General features: G+C 45.0%; 1 protein-coding gene across 3 annotated transcripts in view; it reads left to right on the top strand.

Annotated features, from left to right (window-relative positions):
• The window catches only part of LOC148035063 (Sodium Bile acid symporter family), a 226298-nt gene that overhangs the window by 179854 nt on the left and 22407 nt on the right, over window positions 1-24037 (top strand). For all 3 annotated transcript variants that reach the window (XM_087679972.1, XM_087679973.1, XM_087679971.1), the window contains exon 10: window positions 21417-21484. In XM_087679972.1, coding sequence (XP_087536098.1) covers window positions 21417-21484 — 68 coding nt within the window. The remainder of the gene's footprint in view (window positions 1-21416; window positions 21485-24037) is intronic.

Consider the following 24037-nt stretch of genomic DNA (forward strand, 5'->3'; position numbering starts at 1 on the left):
CAACCTGCTCTCTGGAAAAGTGAAAGTGGACTCCCACATGTGTGTCCGTGGTGTGATGATCGGATTGCTCGCAAGGGCAATGGCACTCTGGTTGTCGATGGCTTCTTCCATTTGAGGTGAGCATCGACCTCCATTGCTTCAAGGCTTGTTTGTGCCTTCTTGAGAATCTTCTTTGGGTTGCTTGAGCCTTGTTTAGGCCATCATTAAGGTCAATAAGAGCAACCAAACCAATAGGAACAACGAGTGTGATTTATGCTTGGTTGTCCTATCCTCTTTGCTACTCACATTTGACCTCATCCCGACTCTTGTATGGTCTTTGACACTTGTAAATCATTTCTACGACTCCATTCTGAGAGGGGGAGTTGGTAGAGGTGAATTGGCGAGAAATGCCATGCTTTTGTAGAAACTCGAAAAACTCGTGGGAGATAAACTCACCACCGCTATTACTCCTCATGCACCCAACACAACGACCAATCTGGTTATGAAACAAGAGCACCCAAGCAGAAAAACATGTGAAAGCATTTGACTTATGCTTGAGGAAGTACACCCACATGTATCGAGAATGATCATCCATTATCAAAAAGAAGTACAGTGCGCCATTCAAGCAGCAGTGGATGTCGGCCCAAATTCAATCTGATTATGTGAAGTGGATGGAAAAGAAGGAAGGACAGAAGAAGAGTTACCTGGCTTTTTCTTATAATCCTCGTGACGTGTGTTAACATACAATAATTGGTCCTCTAGAGGATCTTTTCCGTAGTCAACAGATTGGACTTTTTCTTCCACATGATCTCTACCAGTATATTGCAAAACAGAAGAGGTAAAAGAAAAAGGCACAAAAGAAGAATCAAAAGTACCTTGCACCGGAGAGGACGGAAGAGTCTGAAAAAATGGAACATACTCCGGATCTTGCTCTCCAAGAGGGGGGCCCATCCTTGATGGAGGTCTCGACGGCCTTGCAACATCATCAGACTTACATGCAACATCTGAAGAGTGAAATCCATGCATACCTTCATTTAGAAGCTTTTCTTGAAGGGCAATTCTTCAGTCAAGCTCCTCAATCTTCTTTTGTCGATAGGCTATGATCAATTTATATTCCTCTGAGGTCAGCTTGCCTATCTTTTCTTCCATGTACTCAGATGTCTCTCCCACCATGTCGGAACTTTGTGGAGCAAGCTGATCGGCCTACTCTCGCTCAATTCTCGGCATAGGCTGATCTGAACACTGAATCGGTGTTGATGTATTTGAAGTCATTTGAACCTACTGTTATTCTTGCTTCTTGCGAAGAGCTTTCAAATCAAAGGCCTAGGTTTCTCAGAAAGTACCAGGCTTTGATACCATGTAAAGAAAATACCCTAACACAGAAATATAAACAGAAACCATACGACAAAGCACAGATTGATAAAAAGAACGCAGTTAGGGTTGGGGTTGGAGTAACTCAGAGACAATGAACACGGTGAATAAATGAAATGATATGACTACTAATTATACGATGCTCATGCAGTAAACACACTATGTAGTGAATGAATACTAAACCTCGAACTCCTGTATCTCTAGGATCAGGGCAGGGGTAATGAGCTGGAGAGTGTGTCGTACTCTGAACAGATCCCGAATCGCAGCAAGACAACCTCCAGATGTCGAACACTACTTAACGCGGCAGTGAGAAGCTGGATCTAATGCAGACAGCAGTGAGGAGAGAGAAAGACTAAAAACTGAGCCTGCATGGGAGAGAAAGACTAAAAACAGAGCCTGCAAGAGAGTGAAAGACTGAAAAAGCAGGCAAGACAGCCTGCAGGAGAGAGAAAGACAAAAAACGGAGCCTGCAGGAGAGAGAGACTGAAAATGTACGCAAGACAGCCTGCAAGAGAAAGACAAAAAATGGAGCCTGTAGGAGAGAGAAAGACTGAAAACGCAAGCAAGATAGCCTGTAGGAGAGAGAAAGACTGCAGTGACTGCAGACAGGAGAGAGAAAACTGTGAGGGTGGTAGCTGGAGCCTGCAAATGCAGCAGTTTGCTGGTGTGGCAGGCTATACAACAATAGTGCAAATGAACAGCAGTCAATCACTAGGTAGAAACAACAGCAATTAGTGTGTGGAGGGCTAGAAACAGGTGCCAGACTGTAGGGAACAGTGATGGACAGCAAGGGCTGAGATGTCCTCTGTGACTGGGGTGTGGGCAGCAAGCTGGTAACACTTGAAACTTGCAAAAACGAGATTGTAAAAGAGTGGAGGGCTGGCTGCCAATTTATAGAAAATTAGGGTTCTAAATCCTTTCCCACTTAACTTTCTCGATCCGCTCCCTGTTTTAGGATTTTGGCTAAAATAAGCATGTTTTGGGGCTGTTTAAGTGGCTAAGTGCATTTCTTAGCACAACAGGCCGGGGGGGGGGGGGGGGGGGGGTTTTGTGGGGGCTGTGGGATCTTGGGAGAGATAGCTTGTGATGCTTGCATGGGTGGTGGATGTGGATTGTGGTCCTGCTAGTAGGTGGGATGAGTAGGGGTGGGTTGCAGGGTGCTTTGCCGGGGGGCCATTGCTCGCCGTCCTGCTCCCAGCTACCGTGGCTCTGTTTGAGGGGCTCTGTTTGTGGCCCCCCCTGCCATCTCCCTCTCTGTTGTCTTTGGATCCGTGTAAAATCCTCATTGTCCACCTACGGGCCTAATGATGGAGCCTTAGCTCCAAAGCGCATGCAATCTGCTGCTTGATGCCCAAAGTCATGGCAATGCAGGCACTGCCCTGGCCGCCCAGTCATAATAAGCTGCTACTTGAAGGAGTATCCACCTGCCTCAATCTCCAAAAACTTTGGTATATTCTTTGTATCTTTCACAGCCACCCATACCTTTTGGACTCCTACGGCTGTCACTGCATCCTCGAAGGAGGTAGGAAGAATTGTGTGGAAGAGCCGTCCAAAGTCCTCCACTAACTGGTGATACTCTACCACCAGTCCAAGGAAAAGTAAAGTGACTAGATGTCTAAAAAACCTGTTATGGAGCGCGAATGCCTCCACTGTGAAGCCACTATGCCAGGGAACCATGTGAATGACCCCCTTCGTGGAGGCATAGGGTGAGCTATCCACTAGCTCACGAGCTACGTCGTAGAGGTGAGTCGAACTATGAAGATCCCTTGACCCATGAGAACTGTCTCCGCGATCTACGTTGTGGCAATGCGCAGCATGGAGTGAAGCCAATCCTGAAGCTCGGTCCTAGATGGGGAGTGTCCTACGACCTGACCAGAGATTGTTGTTTCTTTCAACTCCAGCTCTGTGGCACGGATGGCTAAGAGCTGTTCCTTAGAGAAGACGATGCGCAAGGTATTTGACTGGAGGGCACTCACAGAATGCACCATTGTCTAACCAAAGGTTTCCATTGCGAGTCCCTGCTGAGAACCTACCAATCATGTTGCTGTGCTACCGAAGGGGGGAAAGTTGCGATAGAGGGAGGGAGCAATTGGAGGGGGAGGGGGGGGATGCTATTTTTTGCCAGTGGGGGAGGTGCTTGACGCCACGGATGGTCAGTTCACGACGGGCATAGCCCGGATGATGGGTCTATTGGACGGAGCCAGGGGGGCTACAGGGCCTAGAAAGCGCGTGGGGGAGGGGGAGGGATCTAGGCAGGGGGACAATGCGCCACGTGGCAACAGGCAAGGGAGAGTTGGCGCGATGGTGGGACGGGGCAGCACTATGACGTGATGGGCAGGAGCCGTTTCTTTTCTAATCCGAGATGGAGAGGCTCTAGGCAAGCAAGTCTGTAGCTGCAAAAGGGAATGCACTTGGTGTCCACTCTATGGAATGCATGGGATGAGCATGAGACAGAGGCCGAAGCTATGCAATGCTTGTGTCTCAATGAGCAATTTTGGCAGAAAGTCCATGCCATTGTCATTGTTGTGACTCCCTTTTACAAGGTGTTGCGTATGAGTGATTGTGAGGGTCCACCATGGGCCTTCTTGTTCACTTCTTTAGAGCGGCATTTGTGGAGACACATGCTCGCACGGTGATTAGAGAGACAGTGTGCATATGTTCTAGAGATAGCAAAGAGATGGACACGGATGCATAAGCCCATCCATGGTTTTCCCACATTGGTATATCCGGCCTACAAATCGCCGGCGTTCATGGATGATACAACACTCTGTTCGGATTAGCTTGCTTATTTGACTCATGTGGTTCTTGTGAATAACCACAATGCAAAGCTAGAGGAGCTAGGATGCTATGCGAATCAGAGAGGGCATGTGGTATTTTACTTCTCCCAGTTGTTGGAGAGTCACTTGTGAAGCCTCTATTTTGGTGGCAAAACTTTGGATACACACTAGAGATCCTTCAGCCCTTAGCCATGAGAGCCCTTGCGCATGATTGCTCTTCAAGTGCATGTGAGAGAAACTTGAGTGTCTTTTCTATCATTCACACGAAGTTTTGTAATCAGCTTAGCACACACGATAGTTAGAGCAACTAGTCTATTGCCGCGCTAACTTACGCATGATGAGAGCTACGATGAGCATGGGTAGTCTAAGGCAAGTAAACACTTAACCATAAAATTTAAAATTTGTTGTTTTAAACTATAAAGTTTATACTTTACAATTTAGACTTTAGTATTTACAATCTTATATGCATTGTGTAGGTAAATGTTGATACATTCAAGTTGACGGGCAACACTCTTCCGAGTGTGCATCAAGAGATGGATGAGGAGGAGGAGATAATCTTTGTAGAGCTCTATAGAAAGCTTATAGCAGCAAATACTCATGACACTCGTAGTCAGCGTGCTCGTAGGCAAGGAGTTTGAGTAGATGGTAGCACGGGCATGGTCATTCGGTGCCCTCCAACATGGAGGAGTGGTTCAAGTGGCTTGCAAACATATGGCGAGGCTCTAATAGCTCCCATTCCATGCCTTATGATGACATTCCCCCCTTGCCTACACAATCGGCGCCTAGGGAGCCATCATTTGATGATGTTGGTAACCTAATCAGTGAGGATGAGTATGAGAGTGTCTCATCTTCTGACACCGAGGAGTCATCTTCAAACTCTCTTGATGAGCACTCAGATGGTTCTGATGATGATAATGATGCCTCATCATAGTCTATAGATTCATAGGTCTCTCTCTTTTTTGTATTTACTATCATTGTATCCACATGCCACTATGATCCATTATCCATGTATGTACTAGTCTTTAAAGTCTAGTTTCTATCGCATGTTGTGCGCAACGCTTGCGACTGCGAGGGCCACCCTCATGTATTCGTCTTATTGTATAATAAATGGCTATTTTCACTTTAAACATGTGTTCTATCATTTAATGATTTATGGTTTTTATAAAAAATCAAGTTAATTTTCTTTTCGTATTAATATTGTTCCATACCTTATTTTTATCATACGGTGCCATATCAAATCTTTCATACTTGACAACTATGGAGCTCAATAAAGCTTCATTATCAAGGAGTGTGGTGATTGACGACCAGGTTCTTGTGATCGTATAGTATTTCACTTTTTATTGGGATTTCTCTAGGCCATGGATAGCCAAGTTAAGTGCCTCATTAGGAACTTTATTTGGTGAAGAGGAGGTGAGAACTTTGCTAGGGCGAAGGTGGTGTGGGTGTCATTATACAACCTAGATCTAGAGGAGGCTTGGAGATCATAGACACAAACTAGAGTAGAGCCTTATTGGTTGAGCTCATTGCCATGGACCTCCTTCCAAGCAAGGAACCTTGGAAGAAATTTCTAATATGGAGACATCTAGACATGGAGGATCATGGCAGCCTTATGTACATTGGATCTTTCAGGACATCAAGAGTGAAGACTTAGGGAGGTGTTTGGAGTTCAGATTTTCAGCTGCTATCATCAAAACTAGAAGACCTGTTTCATTTGGCCTCCACAAGCTACCACTGATCACAATCAAAAAAAAGAGTAGGAAGCCTCTTCTCTTCGATCACTATTTTTAGTGAGTTGGGCCACACTCTTGGATAGAAGATTTAAACTTTTTTTTGCGAGAAAAGGTGTTGCTAGTTATATTACTTGGAAGAAAAGTGCACATGCTCAGCAATCTAGGCAGAGCTTTCTATAAATCAAAAGCTACTCATGTTTACAAGCATCTCAATGTAGACTTGCATGTGTTTCTTGTCGAGAAATCCTCTTCCCTTTGACCATTGATGGGGGGAATGGGAGATAAAAGCCATTGTGGAGGAGCAAGGTAAAGAGTAGGCCATGGCATCCCATGTGTGAAGAAACTATGAAGCTGCCATCATTGTGAGTCTCCTTGTAGTTGTTTCCAACAATCATGGAGGGAGTGGATGATGGATGATGGATGACTAGTGCTCTGCCAAGGTAGCACACATTGAGAGGCTCTCACCTCTAAAGTCATTTGGATGCATGTTTTCTAGATATGCTAACGTGTAAGGTGTCCAACAAGCTTTCTACCTTAGATTGTTTTTAGTAGGCTCATAGTTGCCTCTGACGACATACGGATCTGTCTGTACCATACAATTTGTATGATACAATACGGTACGTATCCGTACAAATTCATACGTTCTCATCTTCCTCTCTTGGATCTTGATTCTTGAATGGACTTGTGATTTTTCATTCTTGAATCTCACCTCCCATCCCCTCTTTTCCGCACCCTATCGAACCATTTGCCATTCTCAAATCTCATCTCCCATCCCTCTATCCCGCACCCTATCAAAGCATTTGTCGTTCCCATCTCCCATCTCCCATCCCCTCTTTCTCAATCTTACTCTTTCAACTTTACCCCAATCCTTGGGCCTCTCGAGTCTCTCTCCCTTTCAACTTTCAAGACAACTTTCAAGTTTCAAGAGTTGAGACTCAGGCATCTCTCTCTCTCTTTTTTTCGTAAAAGGTAATTGTATTAATTACGAAGAAAGTACAAGATTACATGATTACACGAGTACAAGAGGCACGAGGGCCATAGGCCAACGTGTGGGAAATCCCTGGACTAGGGTACTAAAAAGTTACACCAATCATGGCAAGGACCCAGAGGCAATTGCCAAATGCCAGGAATACAAATCCTCCCGAGGGAGCAAGTCAGAGTGCCTGATGAGATCTAGCTGCCAATGCAAGAGCCCTTTAAGCCTTGCAATATGTCGCGGTACATTAGAAGCCGAATCAAAGAGAAAAGCATTTCGGGTGGTCCAAATGTGCCAGCATCCCCAGTATCTGAAAAAATGGAATAAGATCTTCATATGTAACGGTGGTGGTATGGGATACTTCGGGCGCACAAAAACCCAATCGAAGGGAGTCAGTGAAGACCCCACCACCGCGTGCCAGATTCGTGACAAGAGTGACCAGATATTCTTGGCGAGCGGGCAAGAAAGAAAACGATGTCGGGCCGATTCCGCCGAAGTGGTGCAGAAGAAGCAAGTGCCATTCGAGATTCGACGCTTGGAAAGGGCCGAGGCAAGAGGAAGACCACCAATCATTACCCGCCACAGAAAGACCTTGCATTTGAAAGGTGTCTTGTTCTGCCATCCCTCCATCAGCGTTGCCTGCCACCATGACAGTGATTTCCGCAGGCCCCAAACAGCATTAACTTTCACGCCCAACCATTGGTGATCTTTAATGAGAAGATGATACACCTGATTAGTAGAGGCCTTTTCCAGACTCAACCGGCCTGCAAGGTCCCAGTCCTGCCAAGGGCGATCCATAGCCAGGGCAGGAAAGGGTTGCCTACCCTGAAGTTCCGAGGAAAGCTTCCCCCATAAATCACGGTATCCGCGCGGGATCCTGAAAAGTCTCCTAGCAGTCCGAAATGATGCAAGGACATTGCGAGTGGCAAGGGTAGCATCCGCAATCGAAGTCACACCCAAACGGGCCATGCGGTTAAATCTTGGTCTGAGCTGATGTTTATCTTCCCATGAAAGTAATGTGGATACCGCCAACAATTCCAGCTGAAAAGAATTTGTCTGCACGCGGTCCCCTACAGGATGCCAACGGGCCTTTTGGAGCACCACTTTCCAAGAGCCGACCAAATGCACTAACAAAGAGAAAGAGGGACTGGAGAAACAAGCGTCAGCATTAAGGACATGCCACCATGAGGCTCGAAGCCGTGTGTTACCCTGGCGGAGGCCGCTGTCCTCAAGAAAATAACGGGCTATGATGGTCCACGGGTGATGATCCACACACATGGCACGAAACAGAGACCAACGAAGAGCCAGCATATGAGTTTCTGCATCCAAAATAGCTCCACCACCCATGCTCTTAGGGGTACATGCATGTGACCATGAAATCCAGGAAATGCCTGCCTGCAGTGAATCTTTCTTCCATAGCATGAAACGAATGGGATGAGTAAGAGCCTTCAAAGTACTGGGCGTCCATGGCAGTAATGGCAGGAAATACGTCAGCATTGGTAGCATAATTGTCTGAGCCACTTTGAGGCGGACATGGAACGGCCAGGCTTGCGACTTCCAATACATAAACTTCACGGCCAGTTTGTGTGAAATCCACTCCAGCAGGGCCTTTGGCCGTACATCCACCCCCAATGGGTATCCAAGATGCCTGACAATCGCGCCACGAGAAACCACCTGGCCCTGCCAGCCTAATGACTCTAAATCAGGCTCCGTGCAACTGAGAATGGCTGACTTGAAGGCATTGATGCGAAGACCAGAAGCTTGACCAAAGAGCGTCCAAACATCTAATGCCTTGCGAATGTTATCCCTGTCCGCCTGCAAAATCATAAAGGAGTCATCAGCCAAGGATTGGCTAATGAAGTGCTGCCCCAAAGGAAGAGATAACCCTGCCAGCTGGGCAGAAGCCGCCATGGAGGATAACATTGAAAGGACCGGGTGAGTCGCCAAGGCAAAGAAGAGAGGACTCAAAGGGCAGCCTTGTCTGAGCGAGCGTGCAAGGAGAAATGGCTCTGTGACCCCACCATTAAGCATAACTCTTGAAGAAGCCTCAGTACTAATGGTGTAGATCAATCGGGACATGCGGATCCCAAAGCCCATAGCAGACATAAGCTCTGCAAGGAAAGACCAGTCCACACAGTCAAACGCCTTTTACAGGTCCAGTTGAATCAAGACCACTTGCTGATTGGAGTGCCTCGCATAATCAATAGCCATTTGCACATTCAAGATATTGTGCAAAATGTTGCGTCCCTTAATGAAACCATATTGGAGGGGGTGCACAAGAGCTGGAAGGTGCTTGTGAAGCCGATTTGCCAGCACTTTGGAAAAGATTTTATACATCACGCCCATCAACGAAATTGGTCTCCAATGTTGGAGCTTTGACGGCGAAGGGACCTTGGGGATCAGTTTGATGAGGCCTTCTTTCCATGAAGAAGGCATGACCCCTGTTTCCCAAACCTGCTGGAACATGACCACCAAAGGCTTTACCAACTGCGTGGCTGAGTGCTCAAAAAATTCGTTAGTGAGACCATCCCAACCAGGACTTTTATCCTTAGGCAGGTGCAACAACACATCCATAACCTCCTCTTCGCAAATATCGGCCTCCAAAGAGGCTTGCATATCAAGCGGAACCTGCTGGTGGACCAGCTGATAGAAGACCGAGCGGGCATGCGTAACCTGGCTAGACGGCAAGGATGAAGAACCAAAAAGATCCATAGAATAATTTCTGCACATATTGATAATGGTCTGCGGATCAGTGACCATGCGACCTTCCGAGTCCTCAAGTCGAGTCATATTTTCGCGAGCCGGAGAAGCATGCAAGGCTCGAAAGAACTTATGAGACTGGCAGGCATTATCTTGCAATGTGTCAGTCAAGTTATGCAGCTTGGCCTGCTGATAAGATTTCAAGCTAAAGACTTGAATAAGATGGGCCAAACGCCGCTCCAGTGACAGCAGAAAATCATCATCTGGGGAATCCAGGAGCAAGGAACGGACCAAGGCCAATAAGTCCTCTGCTGCAAGTCGATGGCGGCGACAAAGAGAGGCAGTGTGAATCCCATACTGCCGAGCAACCCGCTGCACATTAGAGAGCAGGCGTGCAAACGAAGCCAAGCCCTCAGAGGCGAAGTCCAATAAGAACCTCTCAATCAGTTGCTGTATATAATCCTGAAAAATTGGATGCTTCAAATAAGAGGAGTTGAAGCGTAAAGGGAGCTTATCCAGGAACTGCATAAAAGGTGCAACAGATTGTGCCCGCATCTCAAGCTGGAGGGGAAAATGATCCGACAACGCATATTGCTGCAAGACCTTCATCTCCAGCATCTCGGGAAGAAAATCATCCCCCTGCATGATATACATTCTGTCCAATCGCGACCAACTGGTTGCATATTGCGCAGAATGAAAAGTAAAACCTGAAACAGAAGGGTGAAGCCACGACCAAAGATCTTGCTTAAGTATGTGCAAAGCAAAGGAGTTCCACACCCGGCTTTCTTGCGTATCCATTACGGAATGCCCTGAGGTGGACTGCGAAGAGTCAACACACATATTGAAATCTCCCATCAAAAACCCTCTGCGGCCAAGTGCCATGGAGCCCTGCAAAGTCAACCATAGATCCCGTCGGGATGTGGGATCATTGGGAGCATAAAGTCCCAGCAGCCATAAAATCTCACCTTCAAATAGGACTTCGATTACCAGAAAGCGGCCGTGCACATCATTTTTAACAAGAACAGGCTGGTATTTCTCATGAACAATCATCAGCACGCCCGAATAATGCTTAGCATGTGTCCCTGCATAAAACAGACGAAATCCACGACAATCCACAACCTTTCCTGCCTCACCATGACTTTTGTGCTCCACTGCACATAATACATCCCACTGATTTTCATGCAAGACAGACCACATGGTATGCTGCTTATGGCGAGAGCAAATGCCTCGCACGTTCCACGTGGCAATCTTCATATATTTTCAAACAAAGGAAGTCAGGAACGAGGCGCCTGTTGCCTCGATTGCATCTTTTCCGCGAGGGCATCCAGGACACCCTCATCCAGAAAATCAGCCAATACTGCAAATGAATTCGGGCGACCTGCTTTAGAGGTAGAAGGGAAATCCACTACCTTGGGAGCAGGGCGGGGATAACGCCTATCCCAAGGAGTAATCACATTGCCTTTCGCATCAAACACCAGCTTAGCAGGTGGGCCCTTGGGGCCCTCGGAATAGACTTTCCTTGAAGACGGATTGCGGGGGGCTGACGGGGCCATGGTACGCACAACCTGCTGTGGGGTGACCATGTCTTTCCTGCGCGTGTACGTGCGCACGGAATCCGGGGAAACATGAGGCCCAGGATCTGCCAGGCCTGCGTCCAACTTTTTACCTTTTTTTTGTCGTGCCTCAATCCAATCAGAGCTAGGAGAATCCAAAGCTCGGACCTGTTGTTTACCTTTTTCCATGACAGTAGGGTGCTGAAGGGTCTCCTGTGTCTGGGCATCAAGCACCATGTCATCCTTGGGCTGCACAACCTGCGCCTCCTCAGAAGACAGTTGCCGTTCCGGGCATTCAGCTACAAAATGCCCTAATTTACCACATGAAAAGCAGTGTCCGGCAAAATTGCCCCATTTCAGGCGAAAATGCAAAGGATGCATGCCAGCGCAATTGAGGCGAAGCCACGCAGGCCTTTTCCTGGCCGTATCCCATAACATGCATAGACGGTTTCGGTTCATAGCCCTGAGGCTGGGGGGAACCAGCACTGTGCCCACAACCGCCATTGCGTCTTTCAACAATGGCCAATATACTGCTGGACAATTTTCCACTTCCACCCACACCGGGCATTCGCGTTGAAGCAGACGCTGGAAGTCAGCCATAGGGCGCCATGGTACCACATGGACCAAGCGGCGGTCAAAGAATAGTGGCAACTTGGACAGTAGCTCAGCTCGATGCGATTCGGATTTCAACAGCACCTCATAAAAGCCACGAGGGCCAAGGAAGATCTCCTCAACATACTCCCCTTGCAATAAGTGGTGCATCCACTGGCGAATATGTGAGAGCACTGGGATCCTGCCGGTGAAAAAAAGTATAACTGCACGGTCATAGAACACCGAGAAGGACCGCAAGACTGATTTTGGGTCCACTGTCGCTTCCAGCACATCATCCGCAGCCGCAGCAGAGAAAGTTTCATTATTATGCTGGACATAATCGCCAAGCAGAGTATTGGCAAAGTCCAGCAAATGCTCCCAGTCTATTTCCTTCGAATCCACAGGTTCGGAGGCAACCTGCGCATAGGAACGGTCCTGAGGACCCATTGGCTCGTCTGAAGTGTGCTTAGAGCGTTTGCCTGCCGGCGGCAGATCAGAACCCGGAGGCGGCTCCTCCGTGCATGGCACCATATCCTCCGGCTCCTCGGTATCGGAATCAGGGCCAAGGGCTGCCACCGTCCGGTCGAGAAAATCCATATCCAGGCCAGCCATACCGCTGTCTTCTCTCTTTCGCTCGCTCCCTCACTGCAGCAGCAGGATGCACTGTCTACAGTCTCTGCTCTTCAATAATCTGCTGCCTTCTCGGCACAGATCTGTCCTTGTAAAATGTCTATCTGCATGTCCCTTCCTCTCTCTCTCTCTCTCTCTCGCTCTCTGTCTCTCTCTCTTGCTCGCTCCGCAAGTCCCGCAGACCGGCACAATCAGGGAACCACCTGGCTGCAGCAACAGGACTGCAACGGGGCACCTGTGCAGAACAGGACAGACGCGCGCCGGTGAACCCCTGATGAATAGGGCGTGTGAAGGCAGGCGAGCAGCTGAGGGCACAGATCCAGGTGAGTGTGCAACGTCCGAGGGGAGACGTCAAGCAGAACTCCTTGCAGTGGGCCACAATCGCACAGCAGAGGGCGAGCGGGTTTGGACCTGATGGCCACGGCAGAGGACGGATGCGACGGCAGGAAAAGAGGCAGGGACGATGCAGACCTGTGAAGTGCGGGTGTCGTCGGCGAAACTTGAGCCTCCACAGGTAGGCGGGCGCGTGCAGGCGGACGTTCGGCGGCAGGAAACGACAACTGTGGCGAGATGACAGGCGACAGCGCCCAGGGCTGACGGCGACAACTGCGACCAGGATCCATGGGACAGACAGGCGACAACTGCGACCAGGGCCCGCAGGTCAGACGGGCGGCGGCAGGACGGGGCGCTCAGGCGGCGACATCGCGTTCACTTTCTCACTCATTCTCTCTCTCTCTCTCTCTGCATCTCTCTCTCTCTCTCTCTGTGTGGCCTCTTTATCCGTCATTGGCACCATGACTTGTGAGAAGTACAAGGCCTTCAATTTGCATGCAATCCATGTGGAGAGGAACACAAAGAAGTCCAACTCCCACCATTGGATATGCAAGTATTGTGGGAAGCACTATACAAGTGGTGCAACTCGGCTTCTCCAACATCTTTCCAAGACGGACGGGCGGGGGGGGGGGCAAGTTGCTCCATGCAAGGAGATCCCTCAAAACATCGCGGAGGAGATTCTTGCCAAGATGAGAGGGGAATCTACAAGAGAATGAGGAAGTGGCTTATCGGCACCAACTCCTATGCCTACTAACGAGGAAGCATCCAATGTGGGTGTATCTTCAATCGATGCGGGAGGGGTCTCTACCATTGGTGGTGGGGGACTCCACATCCGCATCCGGCTCCAGTAAAAGTCAAAGAGTGGAGGCTCATACGGTGCTAGAGAGACAATCCTCTCTCTCTCAAGCTCTCGGTCATGTGTGTGGATCGGTTGACTTTCTTAGAGAAAGATGACGACTTGTGGACATTGAAATTTCACGTACAGTTATTGAGTCCAATCTTGCATTTAATGTCCTAAAGCAAGAGCAATGGAAGAAGATGGTAAAAGCCATTGCCAATGTGGATCCATGTGAAGGATGGACCAGTGTTACATACAATGACATGAGGATGAAAAAGATTAATGAAGAGAAGGAGAGGATTGATAGAGGCCTTGATCCTATTCGGGCTGCATGGATAAAATATGGTTGCTCCATTCTCACCGACGGATGGAGTAATCATAAGAAACGTAGCATCATCAACATACTCATCTCATATCCACTTGGCACTTACTTTTTGCGGGTTGTAGATACCGGCAAGAGGGGGAGAAAAACGACGGGCGCATTCATCTACCGCTACATTCGACAAGCTGTCATTGAGGTATACATTGCAATTTTCCTTTTAAATTTGTTTCACTTTCTTTCATTATGATAATATCATGATTCATAATTGAAAATTGATTTATGCATAACTATCTATCTCCCTATTCTAATAATTAATTTCTCTCTAGTATCTATGATCTATCTCGATTCTCTCTTTCCCCTCGGGCCGCAAGGCCCCCCACCCCCGGGTCCCATCTCTCTTCATTATTGAATCTTGAAAGTTTAAAGTTGAAACTTGAAATTGGAAAGGCTCAAGTTTAAACTCTCTCTAGACTCTTTCTCTCTCTAACATTCAATTTCCAAGTATTGTTAGCAATAAGTATACTTGTAATTTGTAAATTATGGTTGTAGATAGGCCCCTCAAATGTGGTGTAAGTTGTTACCAACAATGCATCGAATTGTTAGCGCATGGGCCGTTTGCTTGAGTCCGTGCTCCCTATGATTGTGTGGACTCCATGTGCAAGTCATTGTTTGGACTTGCTCATGGAGAACATTGGGAAGCTCAAGTGGTGAAGAGGGTGGTCCGTAAAGCTATATCAATTGTCACATTCTTCACGGTAAAGGTAAAGGTGCTTGCAATGTATTATGAGCATAGCACACTGGAGTTGAAGAAGCCTTCTTCAGCTCGCTTTGCTTACATGTGGTTATTGCTAGAGTGCCTTTATGAGGTGCACGCCAGACAGTGATGTCCACTCTATGGAATGAGTGGGATGAGCATGAGACAAAGGAGGCCAAAGCCATGTAGCGCTTGTGTCTTAATGAGCAATTTTGGCAAAAAGTCCGGGTCGTTATTGTCGTGACTCCCTTTTATAGGGTGTTAGGTATGAGTGATTGCGAGGGGTTCACCATGGGCCTTCTCGTTCACTTGTTTAGAGTGCCATTGGTGGAGGCGTGTGCTTATACAGTGATCACAGAGACACAACATGCACATGTTTTAGAGATAGCCGATGCCAGAGAGGAGATGGACGTGGATGCATAAGCCTGTCCATGGTTTTGCCGCATTGGTACATCTGGCCTACAAGTCACCGGCGGTCATGGATGATAGAGAGTTCTGTTTGGACTAGCTTGCTTATTTGGCTCATGTGGTCTCTATGGATGATTGCAATGCAATGCTGGAGGAGCTAGGATGCTATGTAGATCAGAGAGGGCATGTGGCTTTTGCTTCTCCCACTTGTTGGAGGAGAGAGTCACTTGTGAAACCTTTATTTTGGTGTTAAAACTTTGGATACGCACTGGAGACCCTTCAGCCCTTAGCCATGAGGATCCTTGCCCAAGATTGCTCTTCGGGTGCATGTGAGAGAAACTGGAGTGCCTATTCTCTCATTCACACAAAGATTCGCAATCAACTTAGCACACGACAGTTAGAGCGGCTAGTCTATTGCCGCACTGACTTACGCATGATGAGAGCTATGATGAGCATGGGTAGTCCAAAGAAGCAAGTAAAGTTTAAACACTTAACCATAACATTTAAATTTTAAAATTTGTTGTTTTAACTTTTAAAATTTGAACTTTTTAGTTTATACTTTACAATTTAGACTTTAGCATTTACAATGATCAATCTTATGTGCGTCATTGCATTGTGTAGGTGAATGTTGATACATTCAAGTTGATGGGCGACACTCTTCCGAGTATACATAAGAAGGTGGACGAGGAGGAGATGATTTTTGCAGAGCTCTATGGAGAGCTTATAGTAGTAGATACTCGTGACACTCGTAGTTAGCGTGCTCGTGGGCGAGGAGTTCAAGTAGGTGGTAGCAGGGGCATGGTCATTCGACACCCTCCATCATTGAGGAGGGGTGGTTTGAGTGGCTTGCAGACATATGTAAGGTGGGGCTCTAGTAGCTCACATCCTATGCCTCATGATGACATCCCCCCCTTGCCTACATAGCCACCACCTAGGGAGCCATCATTTGATGATGATGGTAAGATCATCAGTGAGGATGAGTATGAGTGTGTCTCATCATTGGATGCTGAGGACTCATCTTCTGACTCTCTTGATGAGCACTCAGATGGTTTTGATGATAATGATGATAGTGATGCCTCATCATAGATTCATATGACATTGGTCTTTTTTTTTGTATCAGATATGCTAGACTGTAGTTGTATTGCATATTTTGCGCAGCCCATGTGACCAGGATGGTCACTCCATGTATTCATCTTATTCTGTAATGAAATGGCTATTTCCACTTTAAAGATGTATTCTATGTTCTATCATTTATTTAATGATTTATGGTTTTTGTTATTTAAAAAATCATCTTAATTTTTTTTCGTACTAATATTGTACTGTACCTTATAAAATCATAAGGCACCATTTAGTACCATATTTTATCGTACCGTACCATATCGTGCCTTTCGTACCAGACAACTATGAGTAGGCTCAAGTACCTAGCAGCTGGGTAGAGACCACTATTGTGGATGATTTAGCCTTGATGATGAAGATCTTATCTTGGATCTGTGCCTCATATTGTTTGGTGGGGTGTATGCCGTTGTGAGTTGGTGATGAATACTGTGTTCCCTACAAAACTCATCAAATGCTTTGGAGCTACATTCTCCACGTCTATCAATCCTTAAAACTTCAACCTTGGCTCTTGTTTGCTGTTTGAAGCTTTTCCTTCAACCCTTTAAAACATTGCAGTGCCTCTCATTTATGCTTCAAAAATAAATTTATATTTAATGTGAAAAACCATAATTAAAGGTAATGTAGTAGCAAGAACTACCTAATAAAGAAAGAAGTGAAGGTCCCCAAATATCACAATGGATCAACTCTAGTAGTTCTTTAGGTCTATATGTTTCATGCTTCACAAAAGGACTCCTTGTTTCTTTGCCCATTATGCAATCTCACATACTGCTGAATTCTGAAATATTTGAGGAATTCCATAAGCCATACTTTTATCACTTAAGACCTTCAGACTCCCATAGTTCAAATGCCCAAATCTTTGATGCCATCAAACACTTTGCCCATCATTGACAGCCACCAATGCTTGCTGATTTGCCACTGATTCAAGCTGATATAGATCATCTTTTGTACAGGTGCCATGAACAACTACTTTGAATTGTTTTTCATATCCTTTATCAATCACTTGTCTTTATAAAGCTCTACCTTCATATCTGGATCTGCAATGCAGCCCATTGACAAGAAGTTTGTTGCCAGTTAGCAATCACTAGAGGATTTTGAATATATCTGGACACATTGTTAGGAAGCTGAATAGGTATATCACCACCTCCTTCTATCATTTGTGTGACCTATCATCACCAAGTATGACGCTTTCTTTATTGCAACTTTGATCCACAAAGTTAGGAAACCATTCTTTATGGAAAGTCATATGGAAATAAGCTCCTGGACCTAAATACCAGCCATCATCCTCTTTCATTGTGCCTCTTGCCATGACTAGTATCTTTTGCTTGCTTTCTTTGTGACCTACAAAATTAGTGGATTGCCTTTGATTGATCCAACCTCTTCCTCTTCTGCTTCCTCTTCCATACTGAAATTGTTGCCAGGTTAGCTTGAAGTAACACACATTTTCAATGTGACAATCTTTTCCACAATGCCAACATGGTCCTTTGGACTTTTGAAATGTATTGCCGGTTTGAAACCTCCTCTTCCTCTTACAGAATTTGATCTATATCAAAAGTTTGTTGTTGCTGTCCACCAAAAATTCTGATTAGTATTACAAGATGATCTATGGAATGAGCCTCTGAAATTACATCTTCCTTGAGCACCACCTCTTCATCTTTGATTACTTTCTTTAACAGTCAATGGTTGTTCACTCCCCCTTGAACTAGTGGATTTATGCATCTTGAAAGACAACTCCTCTTGGAGAATGCTTGACAACTCTTCAAATGAGGGAGCATGATCATGTACCATTAAAGATGTATGTAAGTGTTTATAGGCTGGCATTAAACCTTGAGGGCTGCTCTTACCATGTCATCTTGGGTACAGGCTCTCTAACTTCAGTTAATTCATCACACCTCTTTGAGGGCTGTAAGGTAGGCTGTCACTTTTTCATATCCAAAGTAGTTTGTGTTTGAAATACAATACCCGAGCGGAGTTCACTGCCTCGTACATATTACTTCAAATATCCCATGCTGTTTCTAGAGACTGCATCACTGAAATAAGGATAACAGAGTCTTTTACTGACATGTTGACCATACACAATGCCATTTGAGCCTTTTTCTCATACTCCTTTAAGTTCTCTTTGTATTCAGGTTCTTTCGTCATCATGTCCTTGCCAATTGACACTTTATCTTTTGCTTCATCTTCCTTGTTTGCCACTCCTATTTGAAAATACCTTCAAGGATGACATCCTTATTGCTGCTAGTGGTCTTCTTTCATCTCTAGTGGTAACATCCCACAAGTTCGTTGTCAACAAGTTCCTCATCTTGAAATTGCTAAATTTGGTATTTTTTACCATCAAAGTAGTGCACTGTGTCTTCAAGTTCTCCCCCATTTTCAACAAGTAGGTTAATCATAGCAAGAACCAAGGAAAAAAAATTTACTAACAATATATTGAAGGATTCCAACTGTTTCTTCCCACACTCTTTGCCAATGAGGAATAAACACAATAAATCAATCATTAAATTGATTCAGGCCTGATCTTCAGGTGTGCTTTAGAATTCTATATTTATCTGTTGTTCAATTTATATAATTCAGTAGTCAGAAAGATGCTTTGCATAGTTGTCCTATTAAATCTTTAGTTAAAGTCTCTGAAAGCCTTCAAAAGCTTGCCTGGAATGGTGACAGAACTGCCTAGCAATCCCTTTAGTTCACATCACACGTGGTAAAATGTGTCGAGTGCCTTGAGACAATCTGCTCCATGGTTCATGCCTGCTTTGGAACAGCCTAGTTGACTATTTGAACATTATCCAATTGTCATGATAATTGCTGAAATTACTACACTTTTGAAAATCCTGACGAATCATCTTCTTTTGTGTCCCTTCTATCATGAACAACAAACAAAACTGAATTGACTCTTCTTTTCCATACATTTATTGACATGAATTTCTTCTTCCTCCTTTGACAGCCCTTCTCTACCCAGAATCACAATAGTTGCATGCTCTGATACGAGTTGTTGGAAAAATGTAAAATTATGGAGATTGAATTCAACACAATTAATGTTCAAGCAACAACTAATTATTGTGTGAAATTAATGGCAGAAAGAATGCAGAAAGAATTGGACAGCAAGCAAATCTTATTCTTTCATCTTCATTTAACATGAAAGTTACATTGCATGGCTTTGTTGGGTGGCATACCTCTTGACATCCTCATATTTTGATTAATTAAATAATGTCCCTGTTAATCATCCTAAGGTTATTCAACCTTTGGGTGATTGTCATCAAAAGATATGATGTCCAAGCAATATGGGTATCAATTAAAAGTTCTTAACAAATACAATAAATTGCCATACATAATACATCCAGAACAATCACAACACATTGTTGATGATGAAGAAAACATGTGATCATTAAATCCTCGAAGGCCTTTGCCCTAGCTGTTGAAGAGGAAACGTTGCTTCATCCTCTCTTCTACAATTTGATGAATTCTATTAACAAATAAGGAAGTAGAGACTCACCTCCTAGCTTTTATGATGCATATTGCAAATCTTTACTTTGAAACCCTCTAATCCAATGAAAAATTGATTGGATGCTCAATTGCTAGGGACCACCAACTTAGGTCTAATCTCCTCTAGTCTCCGAAGTAATAACTTCTTTCATGACTTCTTTGGAAACAACCTATTGAGACTATTGATATGAATGGAGGGCTCAGTTATTATCTTTTTTGAGTGTCAAACAGGAATCAGATACTACGATTAAGGATGGAAGGCTTTTGAGCGATGGATTTTTGCCACAAGACACATGCACTTTTCCTATTTGAAGTAAGTTTAATGAGTCCAACTGGCCATTGCACAACCTGGAACAATGGGAAAGCAGAGATGAAAAGACGGTAGAAAGGAGTACCATGAGAGAGGAAAAGGCAAGTGGCTGTTGATATGAATAAAGGGCTTGGTTATTGTCTTTTTGGAGTGTGAAGCAGGGAATCAATTACTAGGCCTAAGAATGGGAGGCTTTTGAGCCATGGGTTTTTGCCACAAGTTGTATGCATTTTTTCCTACTTGAAGCCATTTTAATTGGATCCAGTTGGTCGTTTGATGACTGATCAATTGGACTGTGAAATGGCCAAAGGTAGAGCCATTCTACAAGCAGAAACAATTCGAAAGCAGATGAAAAGGAATGTAGAAAGGAGTATTCTGGGAGAAGAAGAGGCATGTGATTGGTGATATTATACAGGCTGGCTAAAAGCTTCAATTGAAAGTGGAGAATACTGGTGGATCGGAAAAGTAGATGAGGAGGGAAGACGTCCAGAAGACGAGTTAGCAAGAAGGGAAGAAGTGGGGGACCAACTAAAAAATGTTTATGGCAGTTAGGGGATGAGTTTCTATTGAAATGTATGGGACTACCTGAGAGCTTAGGAGGTATGGAGAACCCTCAGTATGATCTTTCACAGCACAGTAGTGAACATGGTCATTACATGGGGAGCTATAGCATGGGTCATGTACAAATTCCCAGCATGTGGATATGAGGACCTCCATGGGAGCCTTCTTTGCTCATCATTGAACAGCATCTCGGTAGGATCCCCACACTAGATTACTTGCAAGCACAGTGGACCGAGGGATGCTGTCATAGATGGGAGCTGATGGCTGTTGGTATAAACCTTTGGGATGTATCCAAAACAGAGACTCTTTTAAGGATTTGGACAGAGATCTTCCACACTCTCCATTGCAGATGGGAGAGGATGCACTGTGGCTTTAAGAGCATGAGGGAGGCCGTCTTGTGGATGGTGATGGACCTAGAAATCTGGCACCTTTTTTCATACTGCAGTCTGCCCCTCAAATGCACTGGCATTATAGCCCACCAGATTGGCTCTTCACACAACCATTGTATCTTTGATGTACTTGGCTACTCTTTACATGGTTCTTTGTACGTTTTATTCTTCTTCGTGGGGGTTTTCTCCAAGATGTTATCAATAGAACTTTCTTTCTTTCAGAAAAGAAAATGTTTGTTCTGAAATTTCATAAAAACTACCAAGAAAGAGAGACATTTGAAGAGGTGAAAACTTCACACAAACGTGGGATATTTAGCTTCCAGTTGGCAAGACTTTTAAGGAAGTCATTCTGATGGATCACGAGGGGTAATTCAACTACTGTAAGTCTCATTTTTTATTTCAATAGTTGATACATTTTAATGTCCTGCTATCTGCCTTCAATAGTTGGTACATTTTACTGTCCTGCTATCTGCCAGACCTCCAAGCTGAGGGTAGTTCTTATAAATATCTGAAGCTCCATAAAATTATTGTGATTCAAGTCGAATTTTTTTCTACTGTAGTGCTGTGTTTATTTTGTGACTGCTATTTTGACTTGCAGGAATGTCAAGCTTTATTGACAAGCATAAAGTTCAATGTTCACAGTTGAGTGCCTTATGTCTTGGTCTTGTAAGTCTCTGTTTCTTTACATAATATGAAAAGTTTCTGATTCTGGTTCTGACCATGGTATATCTGGGTAAAATCCTCTTAATTTATCTGCAAATTGTGTTTCTTACTCCCTGGAAAAGAAGGCTCTATCAGAAAGGCCTTGGCAATAGTCATCAGTAAGGTAGATACACACTGTCTGAAACATGAAGATAGTATGCGTGAACAACTTCTGAGCAATCCGCTCAACAGAGCTATCTACTACAAGCCTCATAGAGCAACCAATCCAGGGCTGCAATATCTAACTGTGTGAATTATCCTAAATGAAACAAGGTACCAAATTCCCAAGTGGGTAAAAGGCCTCATGCTGCCTGCTTATATGATCTGAGTTACCATGCAGTCTCTCACATCTGCCTCTAAGAGAGATTGTAATCATTAGTCTCCAATGTACACACATTCTACTGCTCAATGGCCTCACTGCATTTCATTGGCTAGATGCACCAAACAATGATGCTTAGCAATAAACTCCCACCTGCAAACATGCTTTGCTGTCTGTTCAGTCTAATCTGGTATTATTCAAGCCCAGAAAGCTGTATCCTGAGTCCATCATCAGATTGTCCCTGTCGCTTTTTTACTAAAGAAGATGAGGTAGCCTCTTTTCTTCGACCATCTTTTGTGGATAGAGTCAAGCCTCACAATGGCATAGAGGATGCACCTCTCTTAGGGGAGGTTCTCTATATATGTCACCTCTATTCAGGAAAGGGGTTTGCTTGTCTAGACTTACTAGCTGATACTCAGGGACAGAGACTTTACAGTATTGGGGGGACCAAGACCATTATGGAGGGAGTACCCTAAAGTGGAGGAAAACTATAGGCACTTCTCAGACATGGATGGGTCCCTTTATACCACAGAAGACACTTTTCGTGCAGTGACGGTTGCTACCAGCGAGAGTCTTTGCTTGTTCATTTTAGGAGGATGGTAGACTTATGAGAGAGGATTCGGTTCAATCAGAGTTCAAAGAATGCCTTGCCATAGGGATGCACCCTTTTTTCGACTGTACCACCAGATTGGGGAGGAGGATATAGATGAGCTCACTGAGAGTGGTATTAGTTGTTGCCCAGTATTCAATCTGATGGGGTATCTCGTAAGGTTTTTGGCTACCATCTGGAGGAGATTCAGTAATGGATTGAGACTCAATAAGCTCTCACTCTTTGTGCGGTAACATACAGCAGCTTGGCAATGGGCACGTGGTGTGGCCACAATAGGTTCCAGTTGCTCGTGTTAGATGTGGAGAGAGAAAGGAGAGTCATAGGGATTACTTAAGGAACTACCCAAGGCTTAGGAGATATGGAGAAGAGCTCTCATGATGGTCTTTCATGGTACAAAATATAGACTATGATAGTGACCTTGGGGATAGTAGCTTGTGTCATGATCATTTGGTAGTCGGTAGGGACTTTCAATACAATAAAGGCCTTGAAAGATGGGATGGTCCATGGGCAAGTGCACAGAGATTGTTAGAGGTGGAGAGCAAGCTTGATAGTTCGTCTTCTGCGAGGATCCTAGGTTCAAAGTGGAGTTTGACAGGTCCATGGGCTCGCTTTAGGTCTAGGAGAGACGAGGCACCAGAACCAAGTTTTTCCCAGGATTTATAAGCTTTATTCAGATGATTGGGCTTGTGATAGAGGCAGCCTACTTGATAGCAAACACAGCACTACTCTCTCAGATCATTCACTGATTTAGTTGGTTCACCTTGAGAAAGTTAGAAGAACCCCTACTAGTGTTACGATCCCCAACCACTTGCACTATGACAACGATCTCAGAGAATCACACAGATTTGGGGGGTCTAGATGCTTCTCATGTCTAGACTGGGCAGCAAAACAATTTGCATGAGAGACTCCAAGAGATCAGTTTTTTCTTCAAAGAGGAAGCTTTGAGGAGACAAAGGCCTTCTAGAGAGGGAAGGATTACTGCTTTAGGCTTGGGGGGTATCAATACACAGCCTACTGCTGCCATTGCATCCTTGAGAAGCGCGTAGTAAACAGCCGGGCCGCTCTCCATTTCCACCCATATTGGACATGCTTGCTTGAGTAGACATTGGAAATCTGGCATTGGACACCATTAGACAATATACACCAACCGTTTATTGAAAAAAATAGGCTGCTTATTGAGGAGGAGATCCCATGCCAAAGTAGAAAGAAGCACAACCTTGTAGAATCCATGTGGACCAGCGAAGATCTCCACACAATTAGTCTGGAGGATAGTTATTAGCCACTAGTGGATCTTGGCAAGAATGGGAATCTTACGGAGGAAGAAGAGAATAATGCCTTGCTCATGAAAAGCCGAAAAGGAGTGAAGAACCTCCTGAGTATGCACTTGCATATGCAAAATCTTCTCCTCCACATATGCACGAATAGATCAATGGTTATGCTCAACATATTCCTCCAGAAGAGAATTCGCAAACTTGAGCAACTGCTCCCAATTAGGTTCCTGTATATCCTACAAAGTAGATCCACCTGAGCATACAAGCGAGGCAAAGAGTCACCCAAATTGGGGGCTTTGGAAGCAGAAAGAAATTCA

Source organism: Lygodium microphyllum, chromosome 6 (genome assembly GCF_053477565.2).
Source record: "Lygodium microphyllum isolate KBCC chromosome 6, Lygodium_microphyllum_v1.1.10, whole genome shotgun sequence".
NCBI lineage: Eukaryota > Viridiplantae > Streptophyta > Polypodiopsida > Schizaeales > Lygodiaceae > Lygodium > Lygodium microphyllum.